This window comes from Gadus morhua, chromosome 7, assembly GCF_902167405.1.
Source record: "Gadus morhua chromosome 7, gadMor3.0, whole genome shotgun sequence".
Classification (NCBI taxonomy): domain Eukaryota; kingdom Metazoa; phylum Chordata; class Actinopteri; order Gadiformes; family Gadidae; genus Gadus; species Gadus morhua.
The window spans coordinates 31,426,784-31,449,140 of NC_044054.1; the positions used below are offsets into that span (position 1 = coordinate 31,426,784).

The 22,357-nt window shown below is 53.9% G+C and overlaps 1 protein-coding gene across 1 annotated transcript in view; it reads left to right on the forward strand.

The window, feature by feature from the left end:
* Positions 1–21,410, forward strand: part of LOC115547646 (nectin-3-like protein) — a 21,617-nt gene extending 207 nt beyond the window's left edge. Inside the window, exons 1-6 of the mRNA XM_030362020.1 lie at positions 1–34; positions 8,299–8,649; positions 10,889–11,188; positions 13,835–13,952; positions 15,596–15,750; positions 20,316–21,410. The exon at positions 1–34 is cut by the window's left edge and continues 207 nt beyond it. Coding sequence (XP_030217880.1) covers positions 1–34; positions 8,299–8,649; positions 10,889–11,188; positions 13,835–13,952; positions 15,596–15,750; positions 20,316–20,971 — 1,614 coding nt within the window. The 3' untranslated portion in view covers positions 20,972–21,410. The remainder of the gene's footprint in view (positions 35–8,298; positions 8,650–10,888; positions 11,189–13,834; positions 13,953–15,595; positions 15,751–20,315) is intronic.
* The last annotated feature ends 947 nt before the right edge of the window (positions 21,411–22,357 follow it).

Here is a 22,357-nt window from a genome sequence, read left to right on the forward strand (position 1 = left end):
GCCGTCCTCCACCTGCTCCTCTACTGCATCTCGGGTAGGTCATCTTATTTGCACCGTTCAGAGCAGACGTGGTGGTTTTACGCGGAGAAGTTGAAGTGCAACAGCCATGCGTCTCTCCCCGGCGTGCTGCCGGGGAAGTCTGGTTATAAATGTTGGAGGCTCAATGCAGTTTAAGTGCATAACTGTGAGGTAAATCATACACGGGTAACAGTTTTTAGTCTGGGTTTTGCCTCATGTTTAGTGAGTCGTGTTTGCATGGCTTTGGGGGGAACTTGGTGGAAAGTTGACTCGCTGCAGGGGGAAGGATGCTGACCGCGGCTGCCATAGAAACGCTCCGTGGACCCGAGGGTCCAGACCCCAGGAGGGGGGACACCCCGACGGACACGCTGTTGGACAGCTTGGAGATTTAAGTAGCAGCCATATTGGCGCCGGAGTAATGTTCACTAAGAGTTCACTAAGTATCTAGATGGGATGCCAGCTGGCCATTTTAATGAGTCACTTAATGCCCTGACTGATGGGCAGTGTTTAGTTGGATCCAGTCCATTATCAGACAACCGGCCGGGCGGTCTCATTAATGTGTTCCTCAGAGGTTCATTTCATAACTACGACCGCCAGAACCAAAACGTCATCCGCCTTTAACCGTCGTAATGATTACCAAATACACCTGTCCTGAAATAACATTCTACCACAACGATACTTTGAGTTGACATAACTGATCTTACTTTAAATGATTAATGCGATGCTGGACTTGGAAACAGTCAAAGAATGTTAGCATGTTCAGCATGTTAACAATTAACATTGACCCGTCCTGATTTAAACCAACTGTGATGAAGGTGTGTAGGCATGCGTGTTTTTGATAGTCTCTCTGATGGGGCCATCGCATAATAACGACTTTAGTTTGACCACCATTAGTGGAACATTTACAGGATGTCCGGTACTCCTGCCAAGTATCTAGCTGTTTCTGTTCCTGCGGGAAGAGAGGGTCGTAAAGCAAACGGTGGCTCCCTTACTTCGGCCCCTAAGTGTCTGATAGGGCCCCTAGCAGGTGTAGCGGCCCTCAGCGCTCGCTGTCGCCCGTCCGGGGGCCCCTGGTTATTCCCAGGCCTCTTGTGGAGCGCTGTGAGGCTGCGGGGACCCACGTGTGATGCACTGGGAGCCACTCTGGGGGAAACTAATTGCATACCGATGTAAACAATGGATGAGACACCAGAAGGACGGCGGAAGCCTACTTTGAAACACAAGTGCACTTCGCAAACTCAGTCTCTCCTTTCTCCAGCCACAACCAACGTTAACCGGGGCCATGGCGCTGGCAGTTATAATCGTGCGGTTCGAGTCAGTGCCCTTCATAAAGAACTGTATTGTTTTCAGTGTTCTGTTATTTTCCAATTATTCACTCTTCATCCAATCCCCACTAACAACCTTCAGTAAATGAGGCCAGTGGAGCAGATTTCCCGTGCTGGCTCTGGGTGAAATAGTTAAGCCCGTTTATGCCGCTGTACATTCCACACCGGGCTCTGACCTTGTGTAGTGTTGAATGGACCAACAGGCCTCCATTCAGGAGGCTGGGTTCTGACCGGACCCGACACTTAGCATGTACTCCTCCCAGCACGGGCCGAGACCGGAGATGGAAAGCTGTAGCAACGTCTCTCCGAGGACTCCTGCGAAAGACCACAGTCTTCTGAAACTAGGCTACGTCATGCGGGCCTACCCCTTGAGTATTCCCCTTCTTGTTGTGCGGAAGCTTCTCTGCAGATGGATTATAATAGAGTTTACATCCTCGGTCCTCCCAGCCATCGCCTCTGCCGATGGATTACCGTACGGTTTACAGTCAGCGGGATATCGTTTTCCTTGTGGAGATTTTGTTATGTGTTTTGGTTTCGTCCATTGTTCCCTGTAACCAAAAAAAGAGAAAGAAACTCACAAATGATGGATTTGGATGGTCTTCAAATTTCCTGCTGTGAGCAGCAATTGGGAGAGAAGCCCAACAAAAAAATATTTTTCTAAATTGAATGATATTAAATGTAAAAGTTAAAGCGATTTCTATTTTTATTTAAATATAAAATAAATAATTTAGAAATTCACGAAAAATGTAGCTCTCTTTCCCCTCTTGTGTTTTTCAAACACAATCCAGCGTTCTTGTGGTTCCATTCAGCCCATCTCTCAGTAGGCTGGAACATGTGGCAGGGGATTTCTTCTTCTTTATACAACCGTAAAGGCCCTCTTAGGAGCAGCCTTCCCATTCAGAGAGCCTTCCATTCCCAATATTGATGATAAAATAAAACCACCAGGACCTCCGCAGCCTACTTCTAAGTGAGACGCATGTTTTCCTTAACAAGGAGTAGCATCTCTGCCTTGGTGCAGCTCGGTCTGCTTCTCTTCTCACCCAAGATGTGAGCCGCAGAGCTGACTCGCTCCGGCACAGGGGCGTCTGCGTGCCGTGAGTCCAAGTGCCGGGCGACGGACAGATTACTTTTTCAATATCTGAGTGCGGTCTCAGCTCTAGACATTGGGGCCCCTGCAAAGAAGCCATCCAGTGGCTGGGGTGCCCTCGTCCCTGGGCCCTCTGGTCTCTTCTCCTCCACACTTTCCTCCAGCATGTCGTGTTCAATGGGCCGTACCCCTCCTTTCATGCCCACTTGCTCTGTGGATGATGTGGGTCTCTCTCCACCGTCTCAACCCCTGCAGCGGTAGCAGGTCTATCCATGCGTGGCAGCTCCCAAAGTCACCCGTGGTCATTGTTTAACATCCTCATCAGAGTGGCGGTCCTTATATCTGAGATCCAGTGATTTTGCACTGCAGAAAAGTGGATCAGTCTCTGTTTGATAGAAGGGTTTGTTCACAGCCTCTGATAATGCAGCCTTTGTTGTTTTAACACCATGGCCCGATGTCAGCCTCCCTGCTTTGAGACGCCTCAGGGCTCGAGCTGAGGGGATCACGTCGGCTCAGACGCCTCCGATGCGCTGACCCCTCGTCAGTGGTTCAGGCGGGAAGAGGAGTGGGATCAAGTCTTCAGCTAATCCCCGCTGGTGCGCGGCACGGGTTCGGGTGAGGTCGTTGCTCTTGGAATATGTTAGGAGTGTGTGTGCTTTTGTTCAAGAAGTCTTTCCAGCGTGAAGAATGTACCATTCTACTGGGTGGTAACATCTGGCTGTACTCAGCTTCACCCCGATGGCCCTCAAGCGCAAAGTAGGCACGCGGTGAGTGTTTAAAGTGTTTGACTATCTTTTGGCCTAACGCCATCGGCATCCGGATGCTCTCTGGCTCAGAACGCCACCTTGGACCGCCAGCTGCCGGGCCGGGTGCCATGCGGCCAAAACCAGTCAGACCGGCAGCAGTCCTGCGTTTGCCATATGTCAGTCCTTCTCACCACAGTTTTGATTTGTCTATTTCTATGTTTCAAACATTGTCTCAAATGCGTCTCTGGTAGCAGAGCTCCTGGGATTGTTGCACGGCTTTAATCAGGTTCAAACCTCCCGGTCCACGGTGCAGGAAGGTAGCGCGCTCACAGGGCTTCCAGCCCAACTCCGTGTCTCGGTTGTGTAACCGACGGCAGGGATGTCACCGCAGCTCTCGAATGTGTGCGGCCACAGTGGTCCGGGGAGATGTCCGTGAGAGCCGTCCGAATGGGCGTCGTGTGGCAGGCTTCCTGTCCTCCACCGGGCTTCAGTACGCCACGTCCTCCATAATGGAGAATGCTTGGTCTCATGACCCGACCGCCTCGTGAATGCTTTGGATATCCACAGAGTCTTGTGGTGGTGGTTTGGGATTTTTAATATACAGTTCATTTCTTCGTTTTTTTTTTCACCTTTTCAGGTGATCGTCGTACACTTCTTCATGACTGCTTTTCCAGTTGCTGATGAGATTTCATGTGTTAAAACTCTTGTAGAACTACTTCATGAAATGTCACTGGAAAATTGCTTGACTGCAAATCTGACAGAGAAATAATTGAATCCCTGTCAGACAGTAAGGTATGGCTGAATGTCATTAAGAGATGGTAGAATATTATTAAGGTATTGTAGAATGTCATAAAGGGTTAGGACAATATCTTTAAATAATAGAATATCTAGAATAGAACATTAAGGTACAGTAGAATAGCATTCATGTATAGTAGAATATCATTAAAGGAAACTCAAAACTCATTAAGGGATAGTAGAATATCAATAAGGTACAGTAGGATGTGCTGACAGTAGAATGTATAAACAGTATGACGTCATGGGGGTACAGTGTGTTGTCCTGGCGGTTGCCGGCCGGCCCCCCTCCCAGTGACTCCACCAGCGTCCACCCCGCCAGCAGCCTCCCTCTCACCCCCCACGGATCACATGGAGGTGGTTTGATTCTGCTGCGTCTGCACTGCGTTACACACGGGACTCCCGGCTGTTATGTAGATGACCGAAGTGTCAAAGCTGATTTCTACAAAAGCGAGGAGAAAGGGGCGGAGGGGGGGGGCGGGGGGGATCCGGTCAGCGACGGTAGACGACTCCACACGGCGGAAGGGGGGGCAGTCTCCCGGGGGCGGGCAGAGGTCACCGAAACACATTTCTGAAGCGTTGACATCAGGGTCAAGCTGACTGTCGCCCCGGAAGTTGACCCCCCCCCCAACTTTATAGAGCCACACACGCGAGGCACATGAGCGGTGTGTGCGTGGCGCCGTGGTCGTAAGCCGCTGCCGTCCCTCCCCTGGGACCGGGCCGTCCTTGCCGTCAGGACGTCTATAATGTGGCTGCGTGCTCGTCTGCCTTCCCGGCGTGTCAGCAGCTCCACTTATTTAGTCGCGAGACGCCTCAGGGTCAAAGCGAACACGACGCTACACTGATGGCTCTCACACGCGGCAGGGGGACACGCCGCCAACCAGGGGGGGGCCAGGGAGGACTCCAGCGGCTTGCCTCGGCCTTCGTTCTCCGGGCCTGGAAATGTCCTGGAAATGTCCCGGAAATGTCCTGCAACACCCCGATTTTCCCGTAAACAGGCTCTGAGTTTTGTTTTAGTGTTTGTTTGTGTTCTTGGCATATTGTCCAAGTAGAAGTAGACATTTACAGTTTACACCGTTGTGTGGTAGGAAAGATATTTGCATGACGGTCGGGTAATAAAGCTTCTAGGCAACATGAGGACTCCTCACTAGTCCTATTGATGAGCAGGGGACAGCAGGGAGTTTAAAATGGCTACGATTATTTTCTAAAATTATCCGAATATTTATACTTTGATGGGTGTTTGTGGCACTCGATGACACAAACAAATGTTTTTGTGGCTAGAGAGTAATTAAATGAGTAAAGTTTTCAGTTCTGAAAGAAAGCATTAAAGCAGCCAACTAATGCTGAAGTTAACACAAAGCTGCTAATCTGGTGATTAGCAGCCTCTGCGTCAGCGTGGTTGGCTCACTGGAACGTTATGAACCTACTGGCTCCGTGAAGTTGGTCTGTCTTGAATCATCCACTTTCAAAAGGCCCTCGGACTGCCTTATTTATTTATTTGGGCTCCGTTTTCTCTGTCATGGTGGGCTGGATTATGTAAGGTTGTCCCCGGGAATGAAATATTTATACACGACTTCACCTCCTCTTACTTATTCACTGCAGCCAGCAGCCAGGTCATCATCTTCCTTCACAAACTCAGTGGATGTAATGGACTGATGGATCGGGGTTAGCCTAACCTTAACCTGGTCTAGTGTTTCTATTTTAACCCTGGTCTGGAGATAGTTAGTTAGTTGGTTGGTTTATGTTTAAACCCTGATCAGAAGCTGTTATGTGTTGGTATGTTTAAATCCTGGTCTGAGACTAGATATGCGTTGGTTACTGCATTATCTTGGTGAACCTCTTCAAATAGCAGGAGATGGAGACAGAAAAGAGTTTCTTGAACTCACAAGTCTTCTGTAAGACACGTGGATGGTTTGAAAGCTTCCAGAGACTTGAGTTCATATTACAATAGGAAAATATCAGGCTGATGAATATTACTTGCATTAGGCTAATGAATACTACTTAAGCGGTGGAGTGAAATACTCTCCATAGAAGATTAAATTAGTTCCACATCTACGCATGCAGTTCATGAAGAGATTTTTCTTAATGTATTTGCAGTACATTTTAATTAAGAAATTTAATTTGCATAAGACTTTATATGGAACTAAACTTAATTCCTTCATAAATCAGAGAGCTAATATAATGATATGCCCCCCCAAAGACCCAAGACCTTCTAGTTTCTATTTAGCTTAATATTATAAATCCGTTGACACTGAGAGGGAAACTCCAGGAGTCAAACGATCTGAACTCTCGTCAGCGTGGTTAACGATATACTGGTAATTAATCATCCTCCATGGGTTCCAAAGTCCGTTTCCTTGTTTTGACGAGGACTCAGCTCTGTTTATGAGTTTTATAGTGGTCAGTCTGCTGATTGCAGACATGCTACATCATCTCCAATTGTGTTGTCAACATTTTCAACCCATCCAATTCGGCCCTTTTTCTTCGTGTGATGGATTATTCAGGCCTCCATAATCAATAGTTTTTAAAGCTTTACTCCTTGAATACATGTCACCTCTTCAGACGGATGAGGGCCGGCCTGTCATCAATAAAATAAAGAAGGCTCGGATTCCTTTGTGCGGGTGAAAAGTAAACGGCGAGAAGTTTATCTTCGGTGACAAGGAAAGGAAATTCATTTCCCTATCGCTCCTCTCCTGGGCTGACAGGAGCTATTAGGCCCGAGACGAATGTGGAGCTGGCGAGGCAACAATATAATTTTTCTCAGTCTGTTGCCAAGCGATTCAGCAGTTTTGATCCCAGATGACGTGCCCGCTGCCGCGATGTGGCCGAGCAGAGGAGGTCTCTGTCTGCCGGGCTGCGCGGGGCTCCGTTCCTCTGGGGACCTAGTGCCCCACGTCGTGGCTCTCTCTCCACCAGGTCCAGGGCTCTTCCTTGATGTGGCTTTTCAACCGAGCTTTGGTCATGCTTCCTCTTCCTCTGCTCGACTTCACCTCCTCCTCCTCCTCCTTCTACTCTTCGCAGATGATGTCATCTCCTAAGCACATGTCTCCTCCACCCCCTCCCTCCCTGGTGCTCCGCTCTCCCCCTCCCTCACTCCCTCCCGCTCTCTCTCTTTCCCTCCCTCCCCTCCTGTCTCCCTCTCCCTCCCTCCCTCTCTCCCTGGTGCTCCGCTCTCTCCCTGAGCGTCTGCCTCCTCCTCCTCCTCCTCCTCCTCCTCCTCCTCTTCCTCTGGTGTGGAGCCAGGAGGATGACGACAGCGGGCGCTTCGTGTTCCTCAGCTTCGGTGTTTGTTCCGACGGTTCCTCTCCGGATTCCTGAGCTGAGGTCGGGAGGATGGGGGGGGGGGGGGAGAAGTTCTCCGACCGCAGCGGAGCTCCTGGCTGCCGGTCCGAGAACCTCGGAGACGGTTGCCATGACGGCGGGCATTCCTGTCTCGCCAAAACTCAAAGCCGGCTCCGTTCAATCTGTTTCTCGCGCGCGGAGGGATCCAACTGGCCTTTTCAATATATTTTCTTAATTATATTTGTTTGTTTGTCGAAGCTGTCGTCAGGGGGGACCGATTTTTGGAGCATTGGATGGAGAAGGGGAAGCGGTGTTTAAATAAAGTGAGCTTGTTTGATGGATAACGACGGCGTCCCGACGGCTCTGCATCCACCTCTTTCGTCCGATAGCCTCCCCTCACGCTCCGGGTTAATGTCTAATGTCTTTAACAGCAGTAAGAGGATCCCTATTAACCATCATCTCCACTAGTGGGAGGGTCCGCTCTGGTATCTACTGGTAACCAGCCTGCCCAGTGGACCGTTCCCACAGGTCGGCTATTCTGTCCATCGTAGACGGCGGTGCGGCCCCCCCACTTGTGATGTCACTAGAGGGTTGTGTACCCCTCTGTTCCCCGTGACCCCCCCGACCCTTGACCCCTCTGTTCCCCGTGACCCCCCATGGCCCCATACCCCTCTGTTCCCTCTGACCCCCCATGACCCTTGACCCCTCTGTTCCCTGTGACCCCCTCTGCCCCCCCATGGCCTGTACCCCTCTGTTCCCTCTGACCCCCCACGACCCTTGACCCCTCTGTTCCCCGTGACCCCCCATGGCCCAGTACCCCTCTGTTCCCTCTGACCCCCCATGACCCTTGACCCCTCTGTTCCCCGTGACCCCCTATGCCCCCCCATGCCCTTTACCCCTCTGTTCCCTGTGACCCCCTCTGCTCCCCCGGTGACCCTTGACCCCTCTGTTCCCCGTGACCCCCTCCGACCCTGTCCCCCCTCTGTTCCCCTTGACCCCTGGAACCCCCGCCCCCGTTGACCCTTGACCCCTCTGCTCCTCCCCGTCCCAGCGCGGGCCCGGGCCAGCCAGGTGCTGGTGCCCCAGAAGGTGAACGCGGTGCTTGGGAAGAACGTGACGCTGGAGTGCCAGGTGGAGGTGGGCACCAACCTCAGCCTGACCCAGAGCTCCTGGGAGCGCCGCCTGCCCACGGGCGCCGTCACCGTGGCCGTCTACAACCCCCTGTTCGGCATCTCGGTGCCCCCGGAGTACGCGGGGCGCCTGACCTTCCGCTCGCCGTCGTCCCACGACGCCACCATCCTGCTGAGCGACGTGGGCTTCTCCGACATGGGCGTGTACACCTGCAAGGTGGCCACCTTCCCCCTGGGCAACACGCAGGCCGCCACCACCGTCAACGTGCTGGGTGGGTGTGTGTGTGTGTGTGTGTGTGTGTGTGTGTGTGTGTGTGTGTGTGTGTGTGTGTATCCGTGTGTGCTAAGTACGTGTGTGTGTGTTGTGGATACATGTCTGTGTATGTGTGTCTGTGTATGCGTGGTATGTGTGTGTGTATCCAAGTGTGTGTGTGTGTGTGCGTGAGGGGGGGGATGTGTGTGTGTGAGTGTGTGTGTGTGTGTGCGAGGTTGGGGGGGGTGTGCTGGGTACGTGTGTGTGTGTGTGTTTGAGGGTGTGTGGGTGGGTCAGTTTTTGTGTGTGTTTGCTGGGTAAGTGTGTGTGTGTTTGTGTGTGCTAAGTACGTGTGTTTTGTGGGTACATGTCTGTGTGTAAGTCTGTGTATGCTTGGTACGTACGTGTGTGTGTGTGTGTCTGTATGCTTGGTACGTGTGTGTGTGTGTGTGTGTGTCTGTGTTGGGTACGAGGTTGGGGGGGTGGGTTTTTGTGTGTGTGTGTGTGTGTGTGGAATGCGTGTGTGTGTATGTGTCCTGGGTACATGTATGTATGCGTGTGTGTCAGAAGGATCTGCAGCTGCTCTAATGAAGTGAATCCACAACAGAATGACATCATCATGACATCATCCTGAGCTGGGTCCTTCTGCAGGGCGACACACGGCGCGCTCAGAGCGGAGTCCCAGCCCAGCCTTTAGATATCAGAGCTCTGCATCACGGAGAAGTTATCTAAGATATAGTATGATAGATTACACAACGGTATCAGCTGTCAGTCTGGATCACAGGAGAGGAGGAGACAAACCACAGGGGGGAGGGGGGGAGAGAGGAGGAGGGGAGGAGACAAACCACCGGGGGGGAGGGGGAGAGAGAGAGAGAGAGAGAGAGAGGGAGAGAGAGGGAGAGAGGGAGAGAGGGAGAGAGAGAGAGAGAGAGAGAGAGAGAGAGAGAGAGAGAGAGAGAGAGAGAGAGAGAGAGAGAGAGAGAGAGAGAGAGAGAGAGAGAGAGAGAGAGAGAGAGAGAGAGAGGAGACAAACCACCTGGGGGGAGGGGGGGAGAGAGAGGAGGAGGGGGAGGAGGAGACAAACCACCTGGGGGGAGAGAGGAGGTGAGGAGGAGGAGACGAACTGCCTGGGGAGAGGGCGGAGGAAGAGGGGGGGAGAGAGGTGGGGGAGGCGAACCGCCTGGGGAGAGAGAGGGGGTGAGAGAGAGGGGAGGGAGAGAGGGAAGGACTGGGGGAGAGAGAACGACATGATGGGGGGGGGGGGGGGAGAAGGAGGGACTGAGGCAGAGAGAACAAGATGATGGGGGGGGGGGGGGGGAGGGGCAGGAGAGATGGAGGGACTGGGAGGGAGAACAAGAGGGAGGGGGAGAGAGAATGAGAGGGAGAGGGGAGAAAGAACGAGACGGAGAGAGGGAGGAACTGGGGGAGAGAGAACAAGAAGTTCGGGGAGGGGGAGGGATGAGGAAAGAGGAGGAGAGACTCTGGGAGAAGAACGAGATGATGGGGGGGGGGGGAGAAAAGGGAGGGGAGCGAGAACGAGAGGGAGGGGGGAGAGAATGAGATGATTTGGGGGAGGATAAGAAGCAGGGGAGAGGGAGGGGGAGAGAGTGGGGGAGGGGGGAGAGATGTTGATTAAAAGAAAGGGAAAGGGGAGTTCCCTGGTCGATGTACGTATTGGTTACATAACGGGGGAGAGGGGGGAGAAGTATATGGAGAGGGGGGAGAGAGAAAGACTTCTAAAGAGAGAGATCACAAGAAGCATGATGAGGAGAGGAACAGTGGTTTCTTCAGGGAGTCACGTGCACGCTCCCAGGATGCGCACACTCTGAGACGTTCACACTGTCATACCTGCACACTCCGAGACATATACTCTCTGGGACATGCACGCGCCTCTGGGACGTGCACACTCTGAGGACGTGCACGCTCTAAGGACGTGCACACTCTGAGCTCAGAGTGTTCTAGAGAGGAACCTGGTAGCAGAGATAAAGATGTTATGACTTCTGATAATAAAACCAACTTCTCTGTCTGTCTGTCTGTCTGTGTCTCTCTCTCTCTCTCTCTCTCTCTCTCTCTCTCTCCCCCCCCTCTCTCCTCACTCCCCCCACTTTCTCTCTCCCCCCCCCCCCCCCCCCCCCCCTCTCTGTGTGTGTGTGTGTGTGTGTGTCCCTCCCCCCCCCTCTCTCTCCCCCTCTCTCTCTCTCTCCTCACCCCCCCCCCCCCCCCCCCCCCCCTCTCTCTGTGTGTCTCCCCCCCTCCAGTGGAGCCTAAGGTCTCCCTCTCGGCGGGCCCGGGGCCCCTGGTGGACGGGGGCAACGAGACGGTGGTGGCCACCTGCACGGCCGAGCGGGCGCGGCCCCCCGCCGAGGTGTCCTGGGAGTCGGCGCTGTTCGGCCAATCAGACGTGCAGCTGTGGGACGAGCCCAACGGGACCACCAGCACCCGGGTCCGCTACCTCTGGCAGCCCACCCGCCACACGCAGAGCCACGGCCTCACCTGCGTGGTGCGGCACCCCGCACTGCCCGCGGACCACCGCATCCCCTACCAGCTCAACGTGCTCTGTGAGGACCCTTACCTTACCTTACCTTAACTTAACTTAACCCACCGCATCCCCTACCAGCTCAACGTGCTCTGTGAGGACCCTTACCTTACCTTACCTTATCTTAACCCACCGCATCCCCTACCAGCTCAACGTGCTCTGTGAGGACCCTTACCTTATCTTACCTTACCTTACCTTAACTTAACCCACCGCATCCCCTACCAGCTCAACGTGCTCTGTGAGGACCCTTACCTTATCTTACCTTAACTTAACTTAACCCACCGCATCCCCTACCAGCTCAACGTGCTCTGTGAGGACCCTTACCTTACCTTACCTTACCTTATCTTAACCCACCGCATCCCCTACCAGCTCAACGTGCTCTGTGAGGACCCTTACCTTACCTTACCTTATCTTAACCCACCGCATCCCCTACCAGCTCAACGTGCTCTGTGAGGACCCTTACCTTATCTTACCTTAACTTAACTTAACCCACCGCATCCCCTACCAGCTCAACGTGCTCTGTGAGGACCCTTACCTTATCTTACCTTACCTTACCTTAACTTAACCCACCGCATCCCCTACCAGCTCAACGTGCTCTGTGAGGACCCTTACCTTATCTTACCTTAACTTAACTTAACCCACCGCATCCCCTACCAGCTCAACGTGCTCTGTGAGGACCCTTACCTTACCTTACCTTATCTTAACCCACCGCATCCCCTACCAGCTCAACGTGCTCTGTGAGGACCCTTACCTTACCTTACCTTATCTTAACTTAACCCACCGCATCCCCTACCAGCTCAACGTGCTCTGTGAGGACCCTTACCTTACCTTATCTTAACCCACCGCATCCCCTACCAGCTCAACGTGCTCTGTGAGGACCCTTACCTTACCTTACCTTATCTTAACTTAACCCACCGCATCCCCTACCAGCTCAACGTGCTCTGTGAGGACCCTTACCTTACCTTATCTTACCTTAACTTAACCCACCGCATCCCCTACCAGCTCAACGTGCTCTGTGAGGACCCTTACCTTACCTTAACTTATCTTAACCCACCGCATCCCCTACCAGCTCAACGTGCTCTGTGAGGACCCTTATCTTATCTTACCTTAGCTTAACTTAACCCACCGCATCCCCTACCAGCTCAACGTGCTCTGTGAGGACCCTTACCTTACCTTACCTTAACTTAACCCACCGCATCCCCTACCAGCTCAACGTGCTCTGTGAGGACCCTTATCTTATCTTACCTTATCTTAACCCACCGCATCCCCTACCAGCTCAACGTGCTCTGTGAGGACCCTTACCTTACCTTACCTTACCTTAACTTAACCCAACGCATCCCCTACCAGCTCAACGTGCTCTGTGAGGACCCTTACCTTATCTTACCTTACCTTAACTTAACTTAACCTACCAGCTCAACGTGCTCTGTGAGGACCCTTACCTTATCTTAACTTAACCTACCAGCTCAACGTGCTCTGTGAGGACCCATACCTTATCTTACCTTACCTTATCTTAACTTAACCTACCAGCTCAACCTGCTCTGTGAGGACCCTTATCTAATCTTATCTTAACTTAACCTACCAGCTCAACGTGCTCTGTGAGGACCCTTATCTTATCTTACCTTATCTTAACCCACCGCATCCCCTACCAGCTCAACGTGCTCTGTGAGGACCCTTATCTTATCTTATCTTACCTTACCTTATCTTACCTTAACCTAGCAGCTCAACGTGCTCTGTGAGGACCCTTATCTTATCTTACCTTACCTTATCTTAACTTAACCTACCAGCTCAAAGTGCTCTGCGAGGAACATCTTATCTTAACCCATCTCATCTCATCCTACCGGCTAAACGTGCTCTGTGAGGACCTGTCCCATCTTATCTAATCTTACCTTATCTTTTCTTAACCTATCTAAATCTCTCATCTTATCTTAACCTATCATACCTTATCTTACCCATCTCATCTCTGTGTCAGGGCGTCGCCGTAGTAACCCAGCCCATCGCCTCTCATTTTAACCTATCTTACCCTATCTCATCTCATCTTAACCCATCTGACCTTATCTTAACCTATGTTACCTTATCTCATCTTAAGCTACCTCATCTCATCTCCGAGGGCGATCCCGCCCTCCTAGCGTCTCTCCTGACACCCCTAAAGCTGACGGTACCGTTCGTCTAAAGGACTTGTGGTCCCGGTTCAGCCAGATAGCGCTTAGCACCCCCAAGCCCCCCCCCCCCCCCCCCCCCAATGCAAACACGGCAATATTAAACAAGAGTGAATGAAGTGTTCAACACCAGACGGCTCATCGGTGTGGATGAGTCCTCCTTCCCCCAACGCAGAGTGTGGACGCGGAGCGATGTCCCGGGGGCGGTTTGAAGCAGGGTTTTACACGCGCTGCATCAAAGATATCTGTTCTGTTCTGGGAATAAACGGCGGCAGCTGTCTGTCTGTCTGTCTGTCTGTCTGTCTGTCTGTCTGTCTGTCTGTCTGTCTGTCTGTCTGTCTGTCTGTCTGTCTGTCTGTCTGTCTGTCTGTCTCGATGGGAGACTGAGGCACCCCATTGGTCCATGTTGGGTTTGTTTCCCGATCAGGGTGTCAACATCGTCAAACTAAACTCACTTCCTGTCGCACCCCTCTCATGACCGTTCTAACTGACATCACTTCCTGTGTGCCCAGACGCCCCGGACATCTCGGTGGTGGGCTACGACGGGGACTGGTACGTCGGCCGCGAGAACGTCCAGCTGACCTGCCGCGCCAACGCCAACCCCCCCGCTCACCACTTCAGATGGATCAGGTGGGTGTGTGTGTGCGTGTGTGTGATGATCAGGTGTGTGTGTGTGTGTGTGATGATCAGGTGTGTGTGTGTGTGATGATCAGGTGTGTGTGTGTGTGTGTGTGTGATGATCAGGTGTGTGTGTGTGTGATGATCAGGTGTGTGTGTGTGATGATCAGGTGTGTGTGTGTGTGATGATCAGGTGTGTGTGTGTGTGTGTGTTAGTGAGTGTGTGATGATCAGGTGTGTGTGTGTGTGTATATTAGTGAGTGTGTGATGATCAGGTGTGTGTGTGTGTGTGTGTATATTAGTGAGTGTGTGTGATGATCAGGTGTGTGTGTGTGTGTGTGTGTGATGATCAGGTGTGTGTGTGTGTGTGTGTGTGTGATGATCAGGTGTGTCTGTGTGTGTGTGTGTATAAACAGGTCCTAAAAGTTGAGCATAGCGCTGAATGAAAAGCCCTTATCCTCTCCGGAGGAGTGCTTAGTCGCGCTCACATTTAATAACTAATCAACGGCTCCCAGAGCTGTTCGGGAGGCGAACTCATGTCCCTCTCCCCCCGCCCGCCCCGGTCGTAGGGTCGTCTCCCCCTTCATCCCGTCATCAGCCGAGAGTCTCTCAGAGGAAGGGTCCGTCGATTCAGTAGAACGGCGAAGATCAAATGTTTATGAGGAGTTCATTAAATATGCAATTACTCCTGCGACCTCTTCTGCCCGCGCAGGAAGCATCAGCGCTGGTCTGGAGCTGAACTCCCGCAAGGTGTTTGTTTACCCCGCCAGGCGCTCATGCAACACAGGAAGAGGGAGAGGGAGAGGGAGAGAGAGGGGAGAGAGAGGGAGAGGGAGAGAGTGTGAACAAAGGGCCGCCTCAATGCTACACCGGAGCAGGAGTCGCTGAACAAATGAACAAAAGGTTCAGCGTCGGGGAGCGAGGCGTTCTCTGAGGAGCAGGCTGTTCGGATGTGGGGAGGCGGAGCTCGAGCTGGTGTTCAGAACAGGTTTTCTAGTCGTTGGAGGAAGACGGCGTACCGTAGTCTAGGCCGGTCCTGCAAGATCCCTGCATCAGCTGGACGTCTCTATGCAGACACGCACGCACGCACGCATGCTTATGCATATGCACGACTACATTCTCAACCTCTTTGTTTGGATATCATGGAAATTCATATCGCAAATGTATATAACTTATCGTAGTCCTTACGACCGTGTATTTGGTAATGACTTTGTTTAAGTTCGAAGCTATATAGTCCATGTAATTCTATAGACCATGAGTCTTCTGGCATTTTCTTTTGTGTTCCGAAGTCGTACGCAATGTTCGGGAATTCCTGAATTATGTGAAACGTCCTGGATTTCCAGAATGGCAAGTGTGTTTTTGAATGTGGATGAAAGTGTTCAGGATGACGTGCAGATGAGAAGGGAGTCTGACGCTGAACACGAGGTGGTCTGTGTTCCGCGAGGCGATGAAGACGGTTGTTCCCACCGTTGATGGATCGCCTCGGTTTTCAATCCAGCGCTTTGCAAAAACCCTCCCGCATACAATCCCTGGATCGCCCGACTGCGCTGGTTCTACTCAGAGGAAGCTCTGGGCCGGCGGTAATGATGATGAATCCCCTGGTCTCGGTGCGTGGTGGTGATGGAGGTGTTGGGGTGCGTTTGTTTCGTGTGCAGGCTGGACAGCGACGTGTGGCCGGACGGGGTGGAGCGCCTCAACAACACGCTGCTCTTCCTGCGCCCCCTGCAGCGCAACGACTCGGGCGTGTACCGCTGCGAGGTGGCCAACAGCATCGACCTGCGCAGCCGCGACCTGCGCATCCTCATACAGGGTGAGTCCCCGCCCCGCAGACCACGCCCCCTCCCGGGCACACCCCGTCCATCAGACCACGCCCCCTCCCGGTCACACCCCGTCCATCAGACCACGCCCCCTCCCGGGCACACCCCGTCCCTCAGACCACGCCCCCTCCCGGGCACACCCCATCCATCAGACCAAGCCCACTCTCGCGGACGCTCATCAGACCACGCCCACTCTTGTGCACGTATGTCACACCACGCCCACTATTGCGCATGTCCGTCAGGCCACACCAACCTCCGTGCACGTCCCATCAGACCACGCCCACTCTTAGTGCTCGTCCGTCAGGCCGCGCCCACTCTTGCGCACGTATGCCAGGCCACGCCCACTCTCATGCACGTCATCGTGCATGAGGGATTTGATCCAACAGCGAAGACCTCCTGGTTTATTGAAGGACTGATGTTCTGAAAAACTAAATAGACGAATATACAAAAGCCCTCAACATGTATATAAACATATGGCGGGAAAAATACTTCCGCGATCAAGTGTTGGCACTGGTTTAGACAGGGGGTGTGATCGGCTGGGGTTTAGAGGGACAGGGGGGCTAATAGTCTAAACAACCCTCCCTTCCTCTGGTCCCGGCGGGGAAGCAGGGGTAAGGCGGTGCGTCAACGTCGCTAGCGTTGGGACCGTGTGGAACCAGTGCGGAGAAAAGGTCTCGGTATCTTTAATGTCACGACTCTGGGGGAACTGGACGAGGACTGTGGTTCCTCTCTCACGTCGTGCTCTGAGCAGCGCTCTCATTATCCGCTCGTAAGGTTCCAGGCCGAGGCACGACCGCAGCCCCTAGAACCCCTTCCGTCCCGTCCCCCTCCCGACGACAGGCTGATTAGCACGAGGCCTCCAGATGTTCTAACACTCAGGAGGGCTGATCCCCTGTGCAGATGTTCGCACCCAGAGCCCTGATCTGTGGCTCCGTTCTGTGGTGTGACCCCCTCCCTGTGATCCGCTGATCTGTGGGAGCCTGCTCCTCCCCCTCCTCCTCCTCCTCCTCCTCCTCCTCCTCCTCCTCCCGGTGTGACGTCAGCGCTCCGTGTTTCCGTTGGCGGGCTGCGCGCCACGCTGGGCGCCTGCAGCCCGCCCCTGATGTCCCGCATTCATGAAACATTCAATGCTTCTTTTCAACTCTTATTTATTATTCATTATCTTCATTTCTTCTGCCTTTTGAGTGGAGCTGTATGAGCTGAGAGGCGTACGCACGCACGCACGTACGCACGCATGAACAAAACATGCACACATGATCATGCATGCACGCACGCATGTACACACGCGCGCACACACGATTTAATGAGAAGTGTGTGTGTATGTGTTCCCTTGTCAATGCAGTGGCTTCAGTCTTCTTCGTGTTCTCCTCTACTACTGTTCGAGTTGTAGAACAGAGCGGTTGTAGAATAGTCTTCATGTTCTAGAGGAACACAAAGACGTGTTCCTCTAAAAAAACGTCTTTGTGTTCCTCTAGAACACGTCTTCATCTTCTACTTCTAGAACGTTTCTTCGTGTTGTACTTCTAGAACACGTCTTCATGTTCTACTTCTAGAACACGTCTTCATGTTCTAGAAGTAGAACACGTCTTCTGGTCTTCTACTAGAACGTGTGTTCTCAGTCTTCGTGTTCCACTATAACACGTCTTCAACACGTCTACATGTTGTTCTACGTGTTGTGTCTCCCCCGGCTGTCCGTGCGTTGTCGTGGATCAGCGGTCAGCCTCCCCCCCGGAAGTGTGTTCAGAGGTGGTCTCCCTGCTTGGCGCCGCTGCCCCCGTGCTGGGATGTCTCCCGCTGCTCACCAGGCAGCGACGCCCGCAGCTGTCAGCACGGCGCATGGTTAGCGCCTGGTGTTAGCACGGTTAGCTCCTGGTGTTAGCAGGGTTAGCTCCTGGTGTTAGCATGGTTAGCGCCTGGTGTTAGCATGGTTAGTGCCTGGTGTTAGCATGGTTAGCGCCTGGTGTTAGCAGGGTTAGCGCCTGGTGTTAGCATGGTTAGCACCTGGTGTTAGCATGGTTAGCGCCTGGTGTTAGCCGGGTTAGCGCCTGGTGTTAGCCGGGTTAGCGCCTGGTGTTAGCCGGGTTAGCGCCTGATGTTAGCATGGTTAGCGCCTGGTGTTAGCATGGTTAGCGCCTGGTGTTAGCAGGGTTAGCGCCTGGTGTTAGCAGGGTTAGCTCCTGGTGTTAGCATGGTTAGCTCCTGGTGTTAGCGGGGCGGTAGTGGGTTATTAAACAGGTCGCCACACACATGTGCGTCAGTAGCTCAGGAGGTAGAGCGGGTTGGCTGGTAACCACAGGGTCGCTGGTTCGATCCCCGGCTCCTCCTAGCCGGGTGTCGAGGTGTCCCTGAGCGAGGCACCTCACCCTCACTGCTCCCGACGGGCTGGCTGTCGCCCTGCGTGGCTGACTGCGCCACTGCTGTGTGTTGCTACTCGCTGTCGTACGTAACAACAGCACACTCGTATTCCCACCCCTCAGCGCCCCGTCTATTTATACCGCATCTTTATTGGCTGCTGTCAAGGCGGAAGGTCGCGACCCCGCGGTCACCTCGACAGCAGTCACCGGCGAGCGGGCGCTGTTGTTCTGAACCCGGTGATACATAACACAACGCTGGCTCAGAGCGACACAACACTGGATCAGAGCGACACAACGCTGGATCAGAGCGACACAACGCTGGATCAGAGCGACACAACGCTGGCTCAGAGCGACACAACACTGGCTCAGAGCGACACAACACTGGCTCAGAGCGACACAACACTGGCTCAGAGCGACACAACGCTGGATCAGAGCGACACAACACAACGCTGGCTCAGAGCGACACAACACAACACTGGATCAGAGTGACACAACACAACACTGGATCAGAGTGACACAACACAACGCTGGATCAGAGTGACACAACACAACACTGGCTCAGAGCGACACAACGCTGCCTCAGAGCGACACAACACAACACTGGCTCAGAGCGACACAACGCTGGCTCAGAGCGACACAACACTGGATCAGAGCGACACAACGCTGGATCAGAGCGACGCAACACAACGCTGGCTCAGAGCAACACAACACTGGATCAGAGCGACACAACACTGGCTCAGAGCGACACGACACAACGCTGGCTCAGAGCAACACAACACAACACTGGCTCAGAGCGACAAAACACTGGATCAGACCGACACAACACAACATAACGCTGGCTCAGAGCAACACAACACAACACTGGCTCAGAACAACACAACACTGGCTTCCCTCGGTCTGGTCCTTCGGATGTCATCAAGTGAAGTCATTCATTTAGTTTTTATTCTTCCTTTATCTTGTAATCTGGTCCTTGTTTGCCGTTTTCTTTATTTTTGTTCCGTCATTGTTGAAACCCGTCGAGTCTGAATGTTCTATTCGATCAGCGACGTTCACGTTCTGACTGTTCTCCGGTGCTCGCTGGGGCCGGCGGGTCAGTCTCGTCTTGAAGTCTCTTCGTAGTCCCATCACTTTAATGTTCCTCTCTCCGTCTCTCTGTCCCCATGGCAACTTGGCTACTCGTCTCCTTCTCAGGTTCTCTCCTTCTCATGTAGTCTCCTTCTGATGTGATTTCCTTCTAACCTAGTGTCCTAACTTGTTCTCCTTCTAATGTAGTGTCCTTTTAACGTAGCCTCCGTCTAACGTCTTCTCCTAATTCACCCTCCTTTTAACGTAGTGTCCTTCAAATGTAGTTGGAAGCTAGTACATGATCTACTGGATCAACAGTATAGTACATGATCTACAGCAAAGGTACATGATCTACAGTAAAGTACATGATCTACAGTATAGAACATGATCTACTGTATAATAAATAGAACAGGTATTTCAACAGCCTCCAGGGATAACTCCTAATCTGCTAATCCTGGACTCCTGAACCAATAAAATCCTAAAATACCAGAAATACTTTGCCTAAAAATATGCACTTCAGTTATCTTAAATATTCTTATAGTGTCTTGTAAACCCAACGCACTAGTCAGCCTCCAAAGAGGTCTCCTGTGAGGAGGTTTAGAGGCAGGGAGCTCCTCTGGCGAGGGAGCAGAGAGTCTCTAAAGAGGTCTCCTGTGAGGAGGTTTAGAGGCAGGGGAGGTCCTTGGTGAGGGATCAGAGAGTCTCTAAAGAGGTCTCCTGTGAGGAGGTTCAGAGGCAGGGAGCTCCTCTGGCGAGGGAGCAGAGAGAGGAGAGAGCAGCAGATCCCTCCCAGATGAGACGCCCTAATAAAAGACCTCGGTAACCGACGCCGACGCAGCGGTCTCTCCCAGGAAACATCCTCTGATTCCCCCCCCCCACCCACCGCCCAGCGCCCAGCGCAGGAGCGCCTGGAGGTGTGTGCTGGCGCTCGGCAGCTGCTTCCTGTTCAGATCGATGCAGAACCTCTTTACGCCGGAGACCAAAACAACATGAGCTCACCCTGTTTGTGGCGTCGTTTAGTGGATGTTTGTTGTCCCGTCGAAACCCCCTAGCTGATGTAGTGACATTCTCCTCCCTTCTCTCCCCCCTCTCCCCCCTCTCCCCCCTCTCCTCCTTCCTTCCTTCCTGTCCTCCATTAGTTCCTCCCTCCCTCTCCTCCACCGCCCCCCCCCCCGCCCGGGGCTCGTCCTCCAGCTCTCTGGACACGCGGCAGCGCGTCCTCTTCACCTCCCCCACCCTGGAGGCCCTCCCGGCGGGCCGCCTGGGCGCCGCGGTGGGCGGGGCCGTGGGCGGGGCTCTGTTCCTGCTGCTGGTGCTCTCGGTGGGCGGCGTGTGCTACCTGCGCCGCCGCCACGGCAACGGCCCCGGGGGCAGCGCCTACGGCAAGCCCTACCCGGGGGGCTCCGCCGCCGCCTCGGCCCTCCACGAGCTGCGGCCCGCCACGAAGTCCCCCCGGGGGGGCCGCGACCGGGACCGCGAGGAGTGGGGGGGCGAGCGGGAGCAGCAGAGCCGCCGTCACCGCGGCGACCAGAACGGCGACGGCCGCTACGCCAAGGGCTACACCCGCGCCATGAGGGAGAGCGCCGCCCAGGGCCCCGAGGGGCCCCGCCCCCCGGCGGGCGGCAGCCCTCGCCACGGCGACCGCTCCGCCCGCTGCCCCCCTCCCCCGCCCGCCAAGCCGCTGGGCAACGGCTCCCCCTACTGGACGGCGGACGGCTACGACAGCGGGCCGGAGGACGAGTACGTCTCCCACCGGGACGGCTCCGTCATCTCCCGGCGGGAGTGGTACGTCTGACCACGCCCCCCCCCCCCCCCACGGGACAGCCAATCAGAGACTCCGCCCGGACAGAGAGAGTATAGTTTGGGTTTGTCTGGTTTTTCGTTTTTTTTTTCTTGGGTTGAGGGAAGCCCCGACGCGCGTCGTCTCGTCATGTGGACCCGGAGGGTCCCGGGACAGGGGGGGGTGGGGGATCCAGCGCTCCAAAGGACAAGGGGACACGGGTGGACAGACGGACAGAGGGACAGACGGGACAGAGGCTCCCTGAGAGGCAGCAGAGCAGCCTGGCTCAGACGATGCCCCTGTGATGGTCGGGGCGGCCGCCGCGTCCCGCGGAGAACACACACCCCAGGGTGCGGGCCGATGATGCGTTCATCAGACTCCTCCAATGGCAGTGCAGCGTTTCCGTCTCCCAGTCTGGTAGCAGTGGAACTGTCGGTTTATCCGGGGGGGGGGGGGGGGGACGACACTCTTTCTTTCAGGTTTCACCCGCAACGCGAGATACTTGAAGTGTATGTTTTGTAGAACTCTTTCTATCCTCCTGGATTCAGAACCTCCTTAACTTCTGCTGGGATGTCGTCGAGGGGGGGGGGGGGGGGGGGGGGGGGTGGTGTGTGGGGATGGGGGGGGCGCGCGGGGGGGGGATGTGCAGACTCATCCGGAGCCGCTCAGGTCCCGGGGAAGCAGTGGTCTCTCACAGTCATCAAGTCCTCTTACAGTAGCGGGCTCAGAGTGGTGCTCTGAAGTACCTCCCTGTCGATGTCTCTCCCCCCCATTACCCGCAACCTATGAACGACTCTGAGCCGCGGGGCTAACGCAGCTACCAGGCTAACAAAGAGCTACTAGGCTAATCAAGGCTGGTACAGCTACAGGGCTAACACAAACAGCTGCTAGGCTACTATAGCTAGTGGGCTTATAAACAGCTACTGGGCTCACACACACAGATGATGCTGAACGGGAGAGATTGTTCTTGTATTTTTATCGCAGACATGCCTCCTAGCTGCGTCTCTTTTTGGTTTATTTATAATGTCTCAGAGTAGGAGATGAAGAGGAAGAGACAGCATGAGGAGGAGAAGCCTACTGCTAGCCCTAGTCCATTACTGCTAGCCCTCTGTTAGCCTTCTGTTAACCCTGGTTAGCCTACCGCTAGTCCTCGCTTAGCCTACCGCTAGCCCTGGTAAGCCTACCGCTAGTCCTGGCTTAGCCTACCACTAGCCCTGGTTAGCCGATCGCTAGTCCTGGCTTAGCCTACCGCTAGCCCTGGTTAGCCGACCGCTTGCCCTGGTTAGCCTACTGTTAGCCCTGGTTAGCTTATGGCTAGGCCTGCTCAGCCTACCTCCAGGCTTCGGTATGCAAACTTCCTCTGAAGTTCTTCAGTTTTATTTCATCGTATTTATATTGGGA